At 38.3% G+C, this 17,058-nt stretch overlaps 1 protein-coding gene across 2 annotated transcripts; it reads left to right on the forward strand.

The window, feature by feature from the left end:
• The first annotated feature begins 1,343 nt into the window (after window positions 1-1,343).
• Window positions 1,344-16,712, forward strand: RIOK2 (RIO kinase 2). Of its 2 annotated transcripts, none has more exons than XM_080362098.1 (10): window positions 1,344-1,476; window positions 2,565-2,703; window positions 3,595-3,711; window positions 4,699-4,874; window positions 6,494-6,582; window positions 7,702-7,893; window positions 8,312-8,404; window positions 9,348-9,884; window positions 10,850-10,946; window positions 15,960-16,712. In XM_080362098.1, exons 1-10 carry the CDS (start codon window positions 1,411-1,413, stop codon window positions 16,119-16,121), a joined length of 1,668 nt encoding a protein of 555 aa, XP_080218224.1. In that variant the 5' UTR covers window positions 1,344-1,410; the 3' UTR covers window positions 16,122-16,712. The 2 variants fall into 2 exon arrangements, with proteins under 2 accessions (XP_080218224.1, XP_080218225.1); XM_080362099.1 differs by lacking the exon at window positions 1,344-1,476 and adding an exon at window positions 1,530-1,763.
• The last annotated feature ends 346 nt before the right edge of the window (window positions 16,713-17,058 follow it).

Consider the following 17,058-nt stretch of genomic DNA (forward strand, 5'->3'; position numbering starts at 1 on the left):
TGTGTTCCAGCTTGATCCCATTACCCCTTGTCCTATCATTGTTTGCCACCGAGAAGAGCCTGGCTCCATCCTCATGGCACTCACCCTTTATATATTTGTAAACGTTAATAAGGTCACCCCTCAGTCTCCTCTTCTCCAAACTAAAGAGACCCAGCTACCTCAGCCTTTCTTCATAAGGGAGGTGCTCCATCCCCTTAATCATCTTTGTTGCCCTACGCTGGACCCTCTCCAGCAGTTCCCTGTCCTTCTGGAACTGAGGGGCCCAGAACTGGACACAATATTCCAGATGTGGTCTCACCAGGGTGGAGTAGAGGGGAAGGAGGACCTCTCTCGATCAACTAACCACCCCCCTTCTAATACACCCCAGGATGCCATTGGCCTTCCTGGCCACAAGGGCACAGTGCTGGCTCATGGTCACCCTGTTGTCCACCAGGACGCCCAGGTCCCTTTCCCCTACACTGCTCTCTAATATGTAATTTCCCAACCTATACTGGAACCTGGGGCTGTTCCTGCCCAGATGCAGGACTCTACACTTTCCCTTGTTCAATTTCATTAGGTTATTCCCCGCCCAACTCTCCAGCCTGTCCAGATCCCGCTGGATGGCAGCACAGCCTTCTGGCGTGTCAGCCACTCCTCCCAGCTTAGTGTCATCAGCAAACTTGCTGATAGTACACTCTATTCCCTCGTCTAAATCGTTAATTAATATATTGAATAATATTGGCCCCAGCACTGATCCCTGAGGCACTCCACTAGATACTGGCCTCCAACTAGACTCCCCACCATCGACTACCACTCTCTGGCTTGTCTCCTAACCCACCTCACTACTCTATTGTCTAGACCACACCTCCTCAACTTAGCTGTGAGGATGCTGTGGGAGACTGTGTCAAAGGCGTGAGGGCAGCACAACGCCTCTGCTCCGAGTTACCCGCTCCGAAGTCCCCCAGGTCGCAGGGCAGGCGCAGCCCCAAGGCAGTTCCCCAGTCGTGACCCGTGCCAGGCGCTGCCGACCCTGCCGTGCCCGGCCCGTCTCCAGAGGGGTTTCTTCTAGGTTGTCGGTCGTGGCAGATGCGTACAAGCCACCCAACTAACTCATTCACAAGAGGGAGAGAGGTCAAGCTGTTCGCGGAGTATAGGCTTGTTCTGCTTCTGTTTTCCGTTGATAGTGACTCAGTGACGAAGGAAGCGCACATGGATCCGTCAGAGGACACGAGAACATATGCAGCTGCCAGGACCCAAACGGCAGCGGCCTCCGGCCGGGACGTGCTTGCCGCGGCAGTGTCGAGTGCTGTGCGCATGTGTCGGAGCGTAACCGTGAGGCGGGAGCATTTCCGCCGGGCTGGGGCCTGGTGGCGCGCCGCTCAGGGTTGAGTAGGGTGGTTGCGCTGCTCCGGTGTATCGGCCGCGGCCGTCATGGGGAAGCTGAATGTGGTGATGCTTCGGTACCTCTCCAGGGAGGACTTCAGGGTCCTGACGGCGGTGAGGAGGCCTGGCTGTGGGCAGAAGAAGGGGTGGCCTGCCCGCCGCGTGGCCGGTTGACTCGGCGCGTCGGGACAGTTCCGTGCTCGGGTTTGTTGTGCCATGAATGGCAGTGGATGAAAGGCTGCAAGGGAATCGGACCTGCCGCTGTTGTCGCTGCTCCGCTTAGGGTCCGGTGTTGGTATATCACGGTGGGGAGGGTCGTGCTGTTATTTCCTTAGCCGGCCTCCTCGGAGGAACCGTTAACGGCAGGGTGGTGTCTGCGGCTGCCCACGTGGTGACCCCCGGTAAGGCAGCATCACCAGTTTATGTTTACTGTACTCTATATTTTTTTAGCACCCAGTCGAACGGGGGGGTGAGCGAAGGTTTACCAGTGTGTGGCAGGCTGCCTGGGCTGGTTGCATAGTAAGCGCAGGCCTCACCAGTTGGCCCGTGTAATTGTACGGACAAGCAGAAGTAGTTGTGCAAAGGCAAGTTAAGCCTTGACTGTGTAAGCATGAGAAAAAGGTATTATTTCAGAAATACAGAACAGCGCCTTGATCCACTCCTGAGACTGAAATCTAACCAGTTGTTCATCTTCTTTAAGAGTGAGTGTCAAGAGGATGGAGCCAGGCTCTTCTGCGTGACAACCAATGATAGAACAAGGGGCAGTGGATACAAACTGGAACACAGGAGGTTCCACTTAAATATGAGAAGAAAATTCTTCACAGTGAGGGCACTGGAACAGGCTGCCCAGGGTGTGTGGAGTCTTCTTCTCTGGAGACATTTAAAACCTGCCTGGACACATTCCTGTGTAACCTCATCTAGGTGTTCCTGCTCTGGCAGGGGGATTGGACTAGATGATCTTTCGAGGTCCCTTCCAATCCCTGACATTCTGTAAATCTGTGATCTTCTGATCAGTACTGTAGACATTTAGAGGCTGAATTATACAAAGGGTATCAAGGGGCAAGGTGCATATTGATAGTTTGCTTAAGTCATAAAAACACCTAATGCATCCATGCAAAGTGATTTTAGTCTCAAGTGGGATCTGATATTATTTCATTGTTGAAGGTGAGACCTAACAAATCTATTTTTATTTACCCTTTTAGGTGGAAATGGGCATGAAGAACCATGAAATAGTTCCTGCTAGTTTAATTGCTTCCATTGCCAGCCTTAAACATGGTGGCTGTAATAAAATTTTGAGAGAGTTGGTGAAGCACAGACTTCTAGCTTATGAAAGAACTAAAAGTGAGTTTGAATTTGTGTTGGGCTCCCTCTTTCATTCTGTCCCCAGTGCCTCACAATGGTACTTGCAGAAGTACCACAGCTTGGCACGTGTGAGCATCCAGAGCACTTGCTAGCTTTGTTTTCTCTTGGACCTACCTGGGAATCTGGGTTTGTGCAGCAGCAAGTGTCTGCTGAGCTCCTTGTGCCTATGAAGATGACAAGCAGAAAAGAAACAGTTAACTTTCTTTTTTGCTCAGTCACCAAAGTAATGAAAAATAAAAGAATAATCAGTGAAGGCGATATTCAGATGCATACAGGAATCAACCCAAATGAGTTATAGTCTTACGGTATGCAAACTGGAGCAGACTGCAAAAGCTTTGTACATTTCACACCTCCAGAAATAGCTACTAGAGTAGATTTTATTCCCTGTCATGTGACAAGTAGTAGTTGTGCAGGCCTTTCCCCATTTTCTTCAGCCTTTTAGTTGTATCTGGCTTTGCAAACATACTGTTGGAGTCTACATGAACTTCCTATCCTTTTTGTCCCTTTCTCAGAGCATTAGGGGTTTTTCTTGGTCATCAGAACAATCCCAGATTCCTATGGTGTCTCTTAGACGTGTATCTTCCAAAATGCTCTGTGGGTTTTCCAAAACTATGTAAAATACTGCCATTGCCTCAATGAGAGAGAGGCAAACAGCCTGTCTATGTTTTGCCCAGTTGTCTGTTTTCATAAAACTTGCAGGAATTTAAACATCTTTACTATTATATCAAATTGGGCTGATATTAGCCAACAGGTGAAATATTACTTGTGTGTTGTATGCTGTAAGCTGAAACAATATTAAACTGAGACTGATTTTAAATGTAATGTCTATATAATGAGGAATTAATTGCTTTGCATTTTATTCTTATCTAGCCATCCAGGGTTATCGGTTAACTAATGCAGGATATGATTACCTTGCTTTGAAAACTCTGTCATCCCGACAAGTCATAAATTCTGTTGGAAACCAGATGGGTGTTGGCAAAGAATCAGGTAATAATTAAAAACAAACAACAACAACAAAACTCTCCCCAAAAAACAAAGCAACAAAAAAATCCTTCAATAATTTCTTACAGCAAACACAGCTGTAATGGTGCAATATTTTTCTAGAAACTAGGTATGTTTTCCTCTGGATAGTCACATCGGTTAATCTGTCAAACACCAAGATTTCTGGGTCACTTGTTGAAATGCTGTGTGAGGTCTCTGACTGCATTTGAATATTTCTTCACAAGAGCGTCATTCTATTTTGACCAGTTTGCCTGCTTCTTGGTTCATCACTTAAATACGTACTTTGGAAGCAGATGCTGTTTGTCTCGCGCTTCTCAAAGTTTCAAACCATTTGAGCAAACAGATAATTTCAGCTTTTTTATCCCACTTAAATGTAAGATAGTAAATTAAAATAGGCTCAAAACTATTGGAGTACTATCTTGGTTCCTCTTATGTTCATGTGGATTGTAATTTGACACAGCATGTAACTTGTGTAATTGAAGAATGAGAAAGATTGTTGGGGACAAATGGTAAAATGAAGCAGGCTATTTGGTAATACTGTTTAAACTGAAAGGCTGGTCGCTTGGATTGACTGTCTGTTCAACAGAAAGAAGATGGCGCTTCAGGAGTGTGATTGAAAACACCAGCATCTGACCTAGATTTCTCTCAAGGATAGCTTATATTTTTCTTGCTGTGCAGATAGCCTGAGAATGTTAACCTGAATATAGGAACCTTAAGGTCTCTTACTCTGAAAGATGTTTCAGATCACATCAATATTTCTTCTAATGGAGTACCATGGTCTCTTTAACAATACTTTTTTCTTTTTGTGATCTCTAATATACAGTGTGTAAATTTAGCTATAGTAGAGCTTGCCATAACAGAAATTGTAATTGTGAGAAGTGAACTAAGAAACTTATCACAGCACTTTTTCACGGATAGTAGCTTGTTAGATACCATTTATTTCTTAGATCTATGCCACTACGTGTCTTTTAGATATTTATATTGTTGCAAATGAAGAGGAGCAACAGTTTGCATTGAAGTTACATAGGCTTGGAAGAACTTCCTTTCGCAGTCTGAAAAATAAGCGTGACTACCACAAGCACAGACATAAAATGTCATGGCTGTATTTATCCCGGCTAGCAGCGATGAAGGAGTTCGCCTATATGAAGGTAGGAAGCCCTTCACATAATATCAGCAATGTTGTAATAGACCGGAAGACACTTTTCGGACTGTCTTCTAATCAGTTTGTATTTGCAGTACTGGTAGGATTTGTGCATTTTTTTTCAGTCCTACTTAAAGTTAATGTTTCAGAGAATTTCAATGCTATATGTTTTGTATACTTTCAAATGACAAAATGAAGCTTTGCCAAGGAAGTCATGTGGAACAGAAACAGGTGTCATAAGAGAATTTCAAGTTAACATTGTTACAATTCGTGTATCACCGGATACATGAATTATCAGATAATTATCAGATAATTCATGTATCACCAGTTCTGCTGTTTTTCCTTTAAAATGTATTGCATAAGATTGCAAAAAATCTTAAAAAGCAAGGAAACTTGCATTTAATTGTCAGAATTATTCTTCATTTTATTCACCTGTCATTTAAAAAAAATTCATTATTTTTTAATTGTCCATGTTTTCAGTTGTTGCTGTGCTGTTGAGGGAAATCTTTCTGTGCACACTAGTGTTCTGATCTGAAAAGGCATGGTTTGTTCTGTCCTGTGGGAAAAGATTTTATTTCCAGTTCTCAGAGTTCCATATTCTATTGACATGCTTTAAAACAAATGCAGATGTTATATAGTGGTTGAAAGTTGATAGTGGAAAACTAAATCTCCATAAAAAACTAGTTTTCCTTTCTCCTTTTGGGCTATTCAACAGTGCTATATACATTAAATATTGTTTTCTCGTTTTTCTTAAAAAATCTTGGTCACTTCTACCAGTGGCGTGCGCAGTGAGAGGAAGAACTATTGGCATAATTTAGAGCCTCTATATGGTCCAGTTCACCCAATTGATGAAACATTATGTGGTCAGAACATGTAGGAATATAATTGTGGGAGTCAGTTTCCCTGAAAAGATTGTTGGGGGAGAATTAATTGTGTGCTGAAAAATGATAATAGCATAATATTTAAGTAACAAAAGCTGTATTTACATTGCTTTAACTTAGAACTTCGCCTTAGAAAAGGTGAAGTTACCACCTCACTGGTAACAAGAGAAGTAAAATTGTTGAGTGGATCAAGCGAATGACTGCATTTGTGTTAGAAAAGGCAAGCAGGATAGCTTTGAAATATTATGACTCACCTTTGGTTAATCTTGAATGTGGTTTTATGGTACTTATTAAAAAATGAACTTATGTCTTAGAGCAACTGAGTGTAGATTAACTATTCCACACTAAGCAGCAGCTTAGCATGGAATTATTTCTAATGCCTGACACCCTATTGCCAGTTATCTGCTATTGATTACTTGGGTTATCGGACCAGATGTGATTCTGTCATTTTTCTGCTCTGTTTTGTTTCTTTTCCAGATGCACCGTAATTAAACGGTAGACAATGTAGCAGTGCACTCAGTGTCTAAATTTAAAAGTTTGATTTGTCTTTGCAGTGTAAATTCAAATTACTGTTATGCTGTCTTTCTTCTGAAGCATGTGATTGGATGTTTCCAGTTAGTATTTGAGTAATGTATGCTGCTTCCACAGTATTATTTCTTGCTTATCTTAGAAGGGAGTTTGTCAATATATGTAATATTTTCTTAACTATATAGTTTTAAATTTTCAACCTGTTGTCTCTTTCCAGGCTTTGCATGACAGAAAATTTCCTGTTCCAAAACCTGTAGACTACAACAGGCATGCAGTTGTTATGGAACTTATTGATGGGTATCCTTTGTAAGAACTGAAGCTTGTATTTTCTGTTTTATAGAAACCCTAACAACGTTAGGTTCAGTAAGGTAACAGGGTTAGGGATTTCCTTGTCAAGTGAATGAATTCTGACTTCACCATAATGAATGCTCTCTAGTCCACACTCACTGGCATTTTACTTAGTTGTAGTCTTGTTTCTCTTATCTCTTTATTTAGAGAAATTGTATTTATCTTAGTCCAAAGAAACTGATGAAATAGAGTAATTTTTTTTAAGTAAGAACACATCAAAAGTGCAGTGTGACGCAAGTTAGTACTGCAACTGTTTTCTAGACATAAATCACATTCTATATGTCATCAGATATATACAGTATTGAATATACTATGCTGGGGCCTGTTACAGAGCTGCTAGACTTCCATTGTTTGTTCCTTGTATTGTACAAACGATTCATTCTCATAATACTGTGTTGCTGCATTTGGACCAAAATATTCCACATGATAGTTGTAATTGCTGACTACTTCTTGGTAGTTTATGGTACAATAACTGCCTTTTTATTTGGTTTGTTTCTAAAGACTACATGATTTATATTTTGGCACTTGTGGGTCTTTGCTTTCTCAAGTGTATGTTCAGGAATGCCTTAACCTTTTTCCCTCACCTCTGCAACTTAGTCTAGAAAATACATTCAAATGGGATATTTGAATTCCGATACAGGAAGAGCAGTTGCTACTGAGACTGTAACATTACCTAGAACAGGAGAGACATAAGTTATTCATCCATTATTTAAATAATGCGTTATGACAATGGTGCATGGTGGTAGACAGTAAGAATAAATTGAAATAAGATTTAGCCTGGATAGAAGGAGACATTTTTTCCCATTGAGGACAGTGAGGCAGTGGCATAGTGTGCTTGGGGAGGTTGCACAGTCCCTCTCTATCCCATGAATTTTTCAGTCTCCAACTAGACAAAGCCCTGAGCAATCTGGTCTGATCTAGAGTTGGCTCAGCTTTGTGGAGCATATTGGGCAAGAGACCTGAGGACCCTTTTAACATGAATTACCCTGACATTCTGTCAGATATATTTCATATACTTTGTATTTTTAAGTTAAGTTTTTCAAGCTTCAGAATATTTTTCATCATTTAACTTTTCAGGTGCCAGGTGCACCACATGGAAGATCCTGCCTCTGTCTACAGTGAATTAATGGATCTGATTGTAAAACTTGCCAGTCATGGTTTGATTCATGGTGATTTCAATGAATTTAATCTCATATTGGATAATGATGACCATGTCACTATGATTGATTTCCCTCAGATGATCTCCACATCACATGCAAATGCTGAATGGTGGGTTCCAATTTAAAGGTGTTTTCAAAGTAAATCTGACAAGTGCTGATAACAGCAAATAGTCAACCATGACTTGTTTCCATAAGCCTGTTTTCTGATTCTTTTTCTACCATTGTTGTAGAAATGCAGCACAAATAATATTCCAAACATAATTTGATTTATGAATGAATAGAAATGTCTCTGTAGAACAAATATGTAATTAATAGTTTATCAGAGAGAATGATGTTGTTCGGTTAAGAAATGCTTAGAAATAAACTGCATGCAATTTGTCTCCCTAGCTGTTTGTCTTGAAGTCACTAATAGAAATAATTTTCAAATAAGATCAGTAAAAGATGGGAAGTGTCAAGTAGAAGTTTGTCTTTGCAGTAGACTTCATTACCTTGATTTCATGTTTGTACAAGTCTGTATTTTTTTACAGGTATTTTGATAGAGATGTTAACTGTATTAAGGAATTCTTTAAGAAACGCTTCAACTATGAGAGTGAACTCTTCCCAGCATTCAAAGACATCAGGTAGAAACTACCAGATGAATTTGAGTTCTCCTATTTATGGTGTTTGTGTTGGTTTTGTGAGAAGAATGGGTGCCTGTGAGAGCTGTTTCTGGAGAAGTTAAAAAAATAGGCCCAGCTATGCCATTTTAGATCGTATTTTTGCCATTCCTATTGTGTTTTCTTCAACCAAAGTCACTGTGGTTTCCAAAAGCTAAAGTGTGCTTCAAGATCCACTGCTGCCTCCTTTGTCTTTTCTCTTGCAGCTAAGGAAGAGACATCAATCCAAAAGCTCGGTCCAAATGGAAAATGTCTAGGAAGTGCTAACAGTGATGCAGAATCAGTGTCTCTCACTTCTCAAAGCCTATTTGACAGTTGTAGTATATAGAGGATTAATTTGGGTTTCAATTTGTTTTTTTTAATACTAGTAAAAATGATGATTGCTTCAAACATCATGATGTTCAAAGTTCTTTTCCTAAGGTCCTTTGTCCCTTTTTGAAAAGTAAAGTAGTTTTCCACTTATTTTAAAGACTGAAGCTGTTACAATGAAAAGGGATTTATTTTGGTCTGAGGGCTTTTCCAAAGGGGTACTGCGCTTGAATCAGTCTCCATGTGTCAGTGTACCCTTTATTCTTCTGTTTGTTTAAACATAATTTGAGCTTAAAGCCAAATTGTATTCCTGCTAAAATAAAATAATTTCATATAAATAAATAAACAAACAAATAAATGCTTGTTATGGAGATAGAATCATCTTCTGTGAACGTTTGCTTCTCTTAGCTCACATTCTGTTAATACTTTACATAAAGATCAGCACTATCATGTGGTAGTCTGTGTGTTTCAACAGAGTACATCCTCTTTCTTAATAGTATGCATAATTAAAGTCTATATTAATATTTTTAATTCAAAATGTAGTATATTGGTAGCTCAATGATTCAGCATATTAAAAGAAAACATATTTCTTTCACAGGAGAGAGTGTTCTCTTGATACAGAGATTGCTGCCAGTGGCTATACCAAAGAAGTGCAGGAAGATGGTGAACTTCTTTACCCACCAGGTGCTGATGAGGATGATCATGAAGCAGAGACATCGGAAGTTGTAGAAGATGCTGAGAATAAGTTCAACTTCTTCAGCAAAGATAAAGAATACAATGCAGACTTCATGTGTGGAGTGGATGATTTGTCTGAAAGCACAACCTGTGACAACTTTATGGATAGCAATGAAGAGGCTGATACGACTGAAAGTAGGGAAAATACACAAAGACTGAATATGTCAAAGTTGAGCTCAGCCTTAGAAAAAGTTGAAGGGCAAACTATCCTTTGGAAGTCCAGTGAAGATGCAGAGAGTTCTGAAATTGCTTTTTATATAGGCAAAAGCATAACTGGGAATGCTACTGAAGCTGAAAATCAGCCAGGTCAAGGAGGGTGCTGTAATGATGAGGAGCATGAAGACAAATGCCATAATCTGGTTGACTTGTCAGCTTTAAATGAGAAATTCAAGCATTACAGGTAAAGATTCATATTTACTATCTAGGAGTAAATATAAACGTAAAACTAAATCTTTCAAGTAGCTCAAAAAGAACTACTCTTCAGGTATGCTTGTTTTAATTGAAGACTAAAAATGCAATTTATTTTAAAAACATTGCGGTGAATATCTTTCCTGTTGGTGTCTCAATAGGTAACCTGTTCTTTGCTATTACGTATGTAATACTTCATATGTAATATATGACAGATCAGTTGTCCAGCTGTACAGTAGTATCTAATGAGAGAACAGGTTGGATTTAATTCATAGACTAATCTATTTTCTGCGGTGGAATTTTTTCCCTTTTTCTTCATTTCAATTAAGATTGGAAGTGAAAGAGTTCTTGATATTAAACTACGGCTTCTAAATAACTTTTAGCAATAGGTTCATAATTTGAAAGCTTTGTCTCAAACCCAAATTATTCTGCTGCTCACTCAGCTGAAGTTAGTAAGAACAAGCTCCTTGGAATGTATTATTCAAATTCATTGTATTGTCTTGTTCTAGCTTTTAATTCCTTTCCTGACATATTTAGAAATTCTGCTTACCTTCAGGCTAGCCCCTTGTACATGAAATTCTAACTGAGTTTGCCAGCTCACCATGTACCTGGATGCATATGCTAAGCTCATACTCCCTCCCACCTGCTTTTTTGCTTTTTGGTGAAATGACTTGTTGAAACATTGTGCAGAATCCAAAATAATTGTTTTTTAGTGTTCTGAAGTTTCTTTTCACATGCTTGGTATACATGTGGCTATTGTGCATCAGATCTTTCCTTTCATAAAGTTCTGGTATTGAACAACTAGTGTTAATATTTAGAATATCAATGTTTTGTAGTACTTGCATGTTCTGTTGGGAGTTTTTAGATTATATCTCAGAAAGACTAAAACATGTTGCTCATAAAGGAAAATTGTGTTTATTTTGCTAGTGAAATAAAATATTGATTTATGTATTTTAGAAATGAAGAGAATATTGTTCAGGTTGTTGAACACAGAACAAGGACTGAAAGTCTCACATCAGTCAGAAGTGTTGGGAGCTGTTCAACCATTCCAGCGGTAAATATTATTGTTACTTTTTTATTACCTAGTTTACTGTCAGACTATGTTAAATTGCATATATCTGTTAGTACACGTTTGTAAAAATGTTCTCTAGCATTATCTTTAAAAGACTCTTTTCATGTACCCACAGAAAAATAGAAGTGATATTTCTGGAATTGTTTACAGGGAATCATTTCTAGCACTTACCTTCATGTGTTGCTTTCTGCTCCCAAAGCTCTACATCAGCAACAGGCTAATGTAGGTTAATGCAAAAACATATAATCAGTTAATTCATTCTGTTGTTAAACACAGTTATTTTATTTTTTTTAAATTTTAATAGTGGATGCCTGATTCAAGATTTAATTTGACCTTTTTCACCTCTCAGAGATTTCTTGACACTGTTTCTGAAACATTTCTATTAACTCACTTCAATAGTCATTTTTTGGCAGTATGCATTATATAAATCAGAACATTTTTACAGCAGAATTTAATATCTTTTTCTTTAAAAGTTCATTTTCATTTTAAAGGGAAGAAAGGCAAATGTTCTTTATTAATTATAAAGTATTCCTGTACAAAATGGGAAGAAACTTCTTTGAGCTGACACCTAATCCATAAGGTATTTTTAAAATTAGGTCAAACTACATACTTCCCTTTGTAAATATAGGTATCTCTGTTCAGTCTTATTTTCATTTGCAGTTAGGAGGAGAAACTCTGAAAAAATTTTGTTTGGGGAGCACATTAGTGTAGTTTCATCTCTTTTGTGGCATGTACCAGAAGTAAATATTTACTTTTTCAGTTTGAGTCTTTTCAAAGCATTTCTGTTGCCTTATTAGAGTACTAGTCCTAGAAATACTATATCTGAAACCCCTAGTGTTGGCAAAAGTGATTGTTTGGTTTTAGTCTTGATCTTCTTAATTTACAGTCTTTTTAGTCTGTTACTTACTGTTTCAGTGTTTTTCTAGCAAAGACTTGGCTACTGTCCTATTAAGTGATGTTATTCTGTGAAGCAGCCTTGTATTACACAAGGTGCCTGACGATGCCTATTATATTATTGGAATAGTTGGTTGCTTTACTTTTTCATGTTTGGATGGTTTTTTTAAGATAAGTATTTTAAAGATACACCAATAACCAATAAAGTTACATGACTAAATAAATGTTAAGGAACAGCATGTTTGCGCCTTGTCTAAGACTTTTTTTACAGGACTTCATGCAGGAAAAAAAAAAACCAACAGCAACTTTCACCTTTGTCATCACAGTTCTTAATCTAGGGGATGCCATTGTATCATTTTAAGGAGACAAAAGATGAGGCTAAAACAATGGGATCGAGTCAGCAAGAATGAGGATGACATGTCAGAAGTTACCTAGCTTCTAGTCCTGACAATCTTTATTGTTTGGGCTCTTTTGGTTTGGTGGTTTTATGAGTTTGGTTTTTTTTCTTTAGTTTACTAATTTAAGTGTGCAGAATAAAACAAACAGATTAGTGCTACCAAGTCTTATTAAGAAAATTACTTGATGTTGTACTGCTGTACACCACCTGCTGGTAGCAGTGGTCATTATGTAGCAATAGAAGCCTTTGTGAGTGTTTAGAGGATGTGCATTTATTCTGTAGGCTGACACATACAGTGTGTTAAAAATATGCAGATGGTGCGTACATACTTGCTTTTCTGTTCTAAAAGAAAGATGAACGCACTTCAGCAGGAAAGCTTTCAGGAGATTCAGACACATTAAAAATTTTATCCTGTGCCAATTTACCTTGCATAATGTTTCTACTTCCATACTTTTATGCTGAGGAAGATAATGTTTCTGCCTGTTGCTGAGTCTTGACTTTTGAGTGTTAGAGCTAAAGAAATGGTATGTATCATGAGCCATTTGTAACGTAAGAAAATTATTACAAAAGTAAAAATGCAAAGTAATGGCAGTGCAGTAAGACTCACTGGGCTGCTTAGAGCTGATTCCTGTTATTACTGCTAGCTTTTATCTACTTATCCAGCTTTCTTTTAGTTCAGTGGAGAAAACATATTATAATATAAGGAAATTTAAAAATTATTCAAACAAATTCAATAGGCATAGATGAACAATGTCAGTAGTAGCAGTAGATACACTCATAACTTGTAGGCTGTGTAAAAAAAAAAAAAAAAAAAAGGATCATGATTTTGGAAAATCTGCTGCTCCACATGAAGTAAGGTATCTTTCTGTGCTTGTACAGATCTTCATATGCACTGATGTAATTATATTAGATAAAACAATGTAAATTATCAGAAATATAAATAAGAAAATGTAAATCTGTTTACTTATAAGTATTTCTCAGTATTTGCTTTCATTTAGGTTATGATGATGGAAAGACCAATGAGTCTTCCCAACACGTGCTGTGGTTGAGCAATAAAATTTGGTGAATTTACATTATGATTACATGTCAAAGACTTCTGGTATCCATCTTGCAAAACTTCTTCTAGGTAGTTTTGTATAAAGTACTCCTCTGTCCTGACCACAGTGGGAGAAATAGAGAAGCCTTCTTTCAGACTTCTGCATATAGAAGACACAGAATCGCAGATGCTTTATGGGCAAACTAAAATTATCAGTGCAACAGTTTAAATTAGTTTTGATCAGTTTTTCTTCAGGACTGTTTTTAAAGAGGTTCTATAGTTTTTATTTTCAAAGAGCTCATGGTTAAATACTGACTGCTACATGAAACTGTTCCTACCCACATTTTGAGAGGCGGCCTGCATGCAACATAACTTAAAAAATATGCAGATGGTGCGTTCCCTAGTTATTACAGTTATTACAGTTATTACACCTAGTTAAGGTGGTTCCCTAGTTATTACAGGATTCCTACTGAAACCAGGATTGAGTAATTGGCTTCATTAAATGCCTTGTGTTATGTTACTATAGTTGTATTAGTCACAGCAATTCTTAAGTGCATAACTTGTCAAAATTATGCTTTCTGGCTTCTGATTTGCTCGATACCAACTTACTGCTTCATAGGCTACAGAGAAGTTGAGTTGATAGTACAATCAAGAAAGCAGAACAAGGCAACTGGAATTGGGCTACCTGTAAAAGAAGTGTAGTTAGAATGTCCTGGTTTAACCCCAGCCCCACCCCCGCTGCCATGAGAACCACGTGCTGCTCGCTCGCCCCTCCCCCATCCCCAGTGAGATGGGGAGACCCGGGAAACAAAGGCAGAAGTTATGGGTTGGGTTAAGAACTGTTTAAAGGAACAGCAAAAAGGAAAGGCGGACGGGGAAGAGTAATAATGAAAAATATACATAGCGAGAGGTGCTCAAAGCTGTCTCACCACGCGGCAGCACAGATGTGCAGCTTGTTTTCTGTGAAAGTGGTTCCCGATTCCCTGGAGCAGCTATTGCAAACTCCAGACTGCAGCTCTGCCTCCTCCCAGCACCTTTCTGGACACCAGCTCACTCCTCGAAGACAAGGGCAAAAAAACCACAACCCTTTGCAGTCCCAGAGAACAAGAGCAACCCCAGCCACCTGCAGCAGGAAGAGAGCTGCCCACCCCCAGCCATCCCCCAGTTTTAAACTGAGCATGCATGACCTTATGGTGTCAAATATCCTTTTGGCCAGTTTTGAGTCAGCTGCCCTGGCTGTACCTTACAGATTCCTGTGGAAATTAACCCGATCTCGCTGATGCTGTGCAGATGGATTTTTTTCTTGTCCGGTAATTTGGACATCAATAGATCTTTTATTGAGGGCAGACTTATTCCTTGACTTCATATTTTAAAAATGTGATATTAATTAGAATAAAATACATTCCTTTGTGATTTCCAACAAGATATAATTCCTTCATGATGAAATAGTTAGAAAAGTGAAAATAATTTGTATTCTCTTGTTCTTCTGAGACAAGATATGCAAGTATGCACTGAACAGCAGTGCAGCAGCTTGAGCTGGGATTGTTTTCCAAATTACAAAATCACAGCCACAATCTACTAAATCATGGCTTTATTTTTATTATGGATAGCTATTGCCATCATAATGGAGAGTAGAAATCAGAATGAAAGCATAGGTGTAAATAAGATGAAATTTCATAAAACTACTGCAGTTTTATGGAAATAATAGTCACTGTTGCTCTTTCAGTAGTTTTGCTGTAGAGGTATGAGACAGTCCTGCCCTAATGAATCTTAATAGGAGAGTGCCTTACAAGAGGGGGAACTGCAAGAGGAATTGCGAATCACTGCTGAATTTACATTATGACTGCGTGTCTTTTCTTGCCACACTTGTGGCAAAGAGTTGTTGTTTTCCATTAGAATCATATTCAGATCTTTGTAATCCAAACTTTAGAAAAAACAAGATGCTAAAAAGAAATAGGCACAAACCAAGACATGAAATGTTCTACTGGTCCCTTTTTTAAAACTTAAAATACATTTGTCTAATCTTCAAGCATAGAATATTACCAGCTTTTACATTTTTGTAGAAGGTATATGTTTTGCACCAAGAGGTGCTTATCCTTTATGATACCCATAAGAAAGATGCTTAAACTCCATAAGGTGTGATTGAAAATTTATTAGAGCTAATGCTATCAGAAGAGAATAGCATAGATAATCCCATACCCCTTTAGACGCTGGCAGCCCTGAAGGTGTCACACTGAATAGGACTCCAGCACAAATATAGTATGCCGTGTACACCTTGTCCATAGCAGAGAATCTCTTTTCAGTCAATTCACTTATTTTATGATGTTCCCATGAGAACTTGCAGTTGCACTTCTGGATGAAGGCAGGGTCACACAGGAAGGCTAATTGCCAGTACTGAGTGGGGGCTGGCTTAGTTTATCCCACTGGCAACGGATTTGTGCAGCAAACACAGGCCTGAAGACAGACCTATATATGTGCAGCTTAGTGCAGTGCAGCAGTGACCTGGACTTAACTCACATTAACTGTTTTGTAAATCACTAACTTCTCGATGTACGGAGGTCTTCCAGTTAGGATCATGCACGTTCATGTTGGTACTGAAAATGTGCCATGTCATAGTACTAAATGATCTTCAAAAAGTTCTGATACTGAATTGTTTGTTTATTTGTAGGAACTGGTGAAACAGAAGATAAAACGTCAACTGACCAAACAACAAAAGACTGCTCTGAGGCAACGGCTGCGCAAAGGAGAGGCAAATATTTATACCAAACAACGTCGAGAAAATATGCACAACATTAAGTCAAGCTTGGATGCAGCTAGTTTCTGGGGATAGTTTATTAAAACTCACATATAACAAGAAAACTCATAATGTATATAGTTGAAAGAATTATGCTGATAACCAGTAATCCTTTTATATGATGGAGGAATCGCTTCTATACAACCAAATGTTTTTCTGGAAGTTAGTAAAGCTCATTCCGGTTCCTGTGATTTTGATTGGGGGATTTTGTTTTGTATTTCTGGTTAAAATTGCTGATTGCAATTTAAATTAATTTAGTAGTACTGCCTGAAATCATTTAACTGCAGTAATTTCTAACAGTATCTTGTTGTAAATCTGTTTTGCTGTGTTTGTTTAGACTAAGAATATTCTGTTGTGCAGCAGATTCCTTTTAAGAGGGAAGGGAAATCTTTAAAAAGAAATTTTTGCAGTGACATGAAATTTAAATGTAAAATATTGTCCTTGTTATAAAGGTTTAATTAAAAATCACAAGTATGAACCTGATAGCAATTAGTAATCCAAGATTTCTTTTGTACCTGTACAAACATGGAAATCCATATGATGAATATGCATTCTCTGTAGCCAGCAATTCTCATTTATTTTTTCCTTCACTCCTTCCATGATCTCATGTATAAATCTTGCCCAGAAAAATACATAATAATGACAGTGTTGTACAGACCTGGCAAGCACTTTTTAAATATGCCTGCACAGTTAACAATAGATTTAATTCCTTTATATCTTATGACTTACATAATGTGATGAGGATTCTGGAACTTCTTTCTTCAAAAATATTACCATGACACTTACTATGCTATATGCTTGGGGTCTGAAGACCTAGAAGAAAAACAAGTATCATGATTTTTAAAAATTTTATTTTAAGCAAGATACATCTAGTAATAGAATTAAATGGTGTTTATATTTAAAAACATAATAAACTTAAGGACATTAGTGTTTGTGAACACTGAAGCAAGAGAGAGCACTTTAAATTATTCTT

The sequence above is a fragment of the Nesoenas mayeri genome (genome assembly GCF_963082525.1).
Source record: "Nesoenas mayeri genome assembly, chromosome: Z".
Taxonomy (NCBI): domain Eukaryota; kingdom Metazoa; phylum Chordata; class Aves; order Columbiformes; family Columbidae; genus Nesoenas; species Nesoenas mayeri.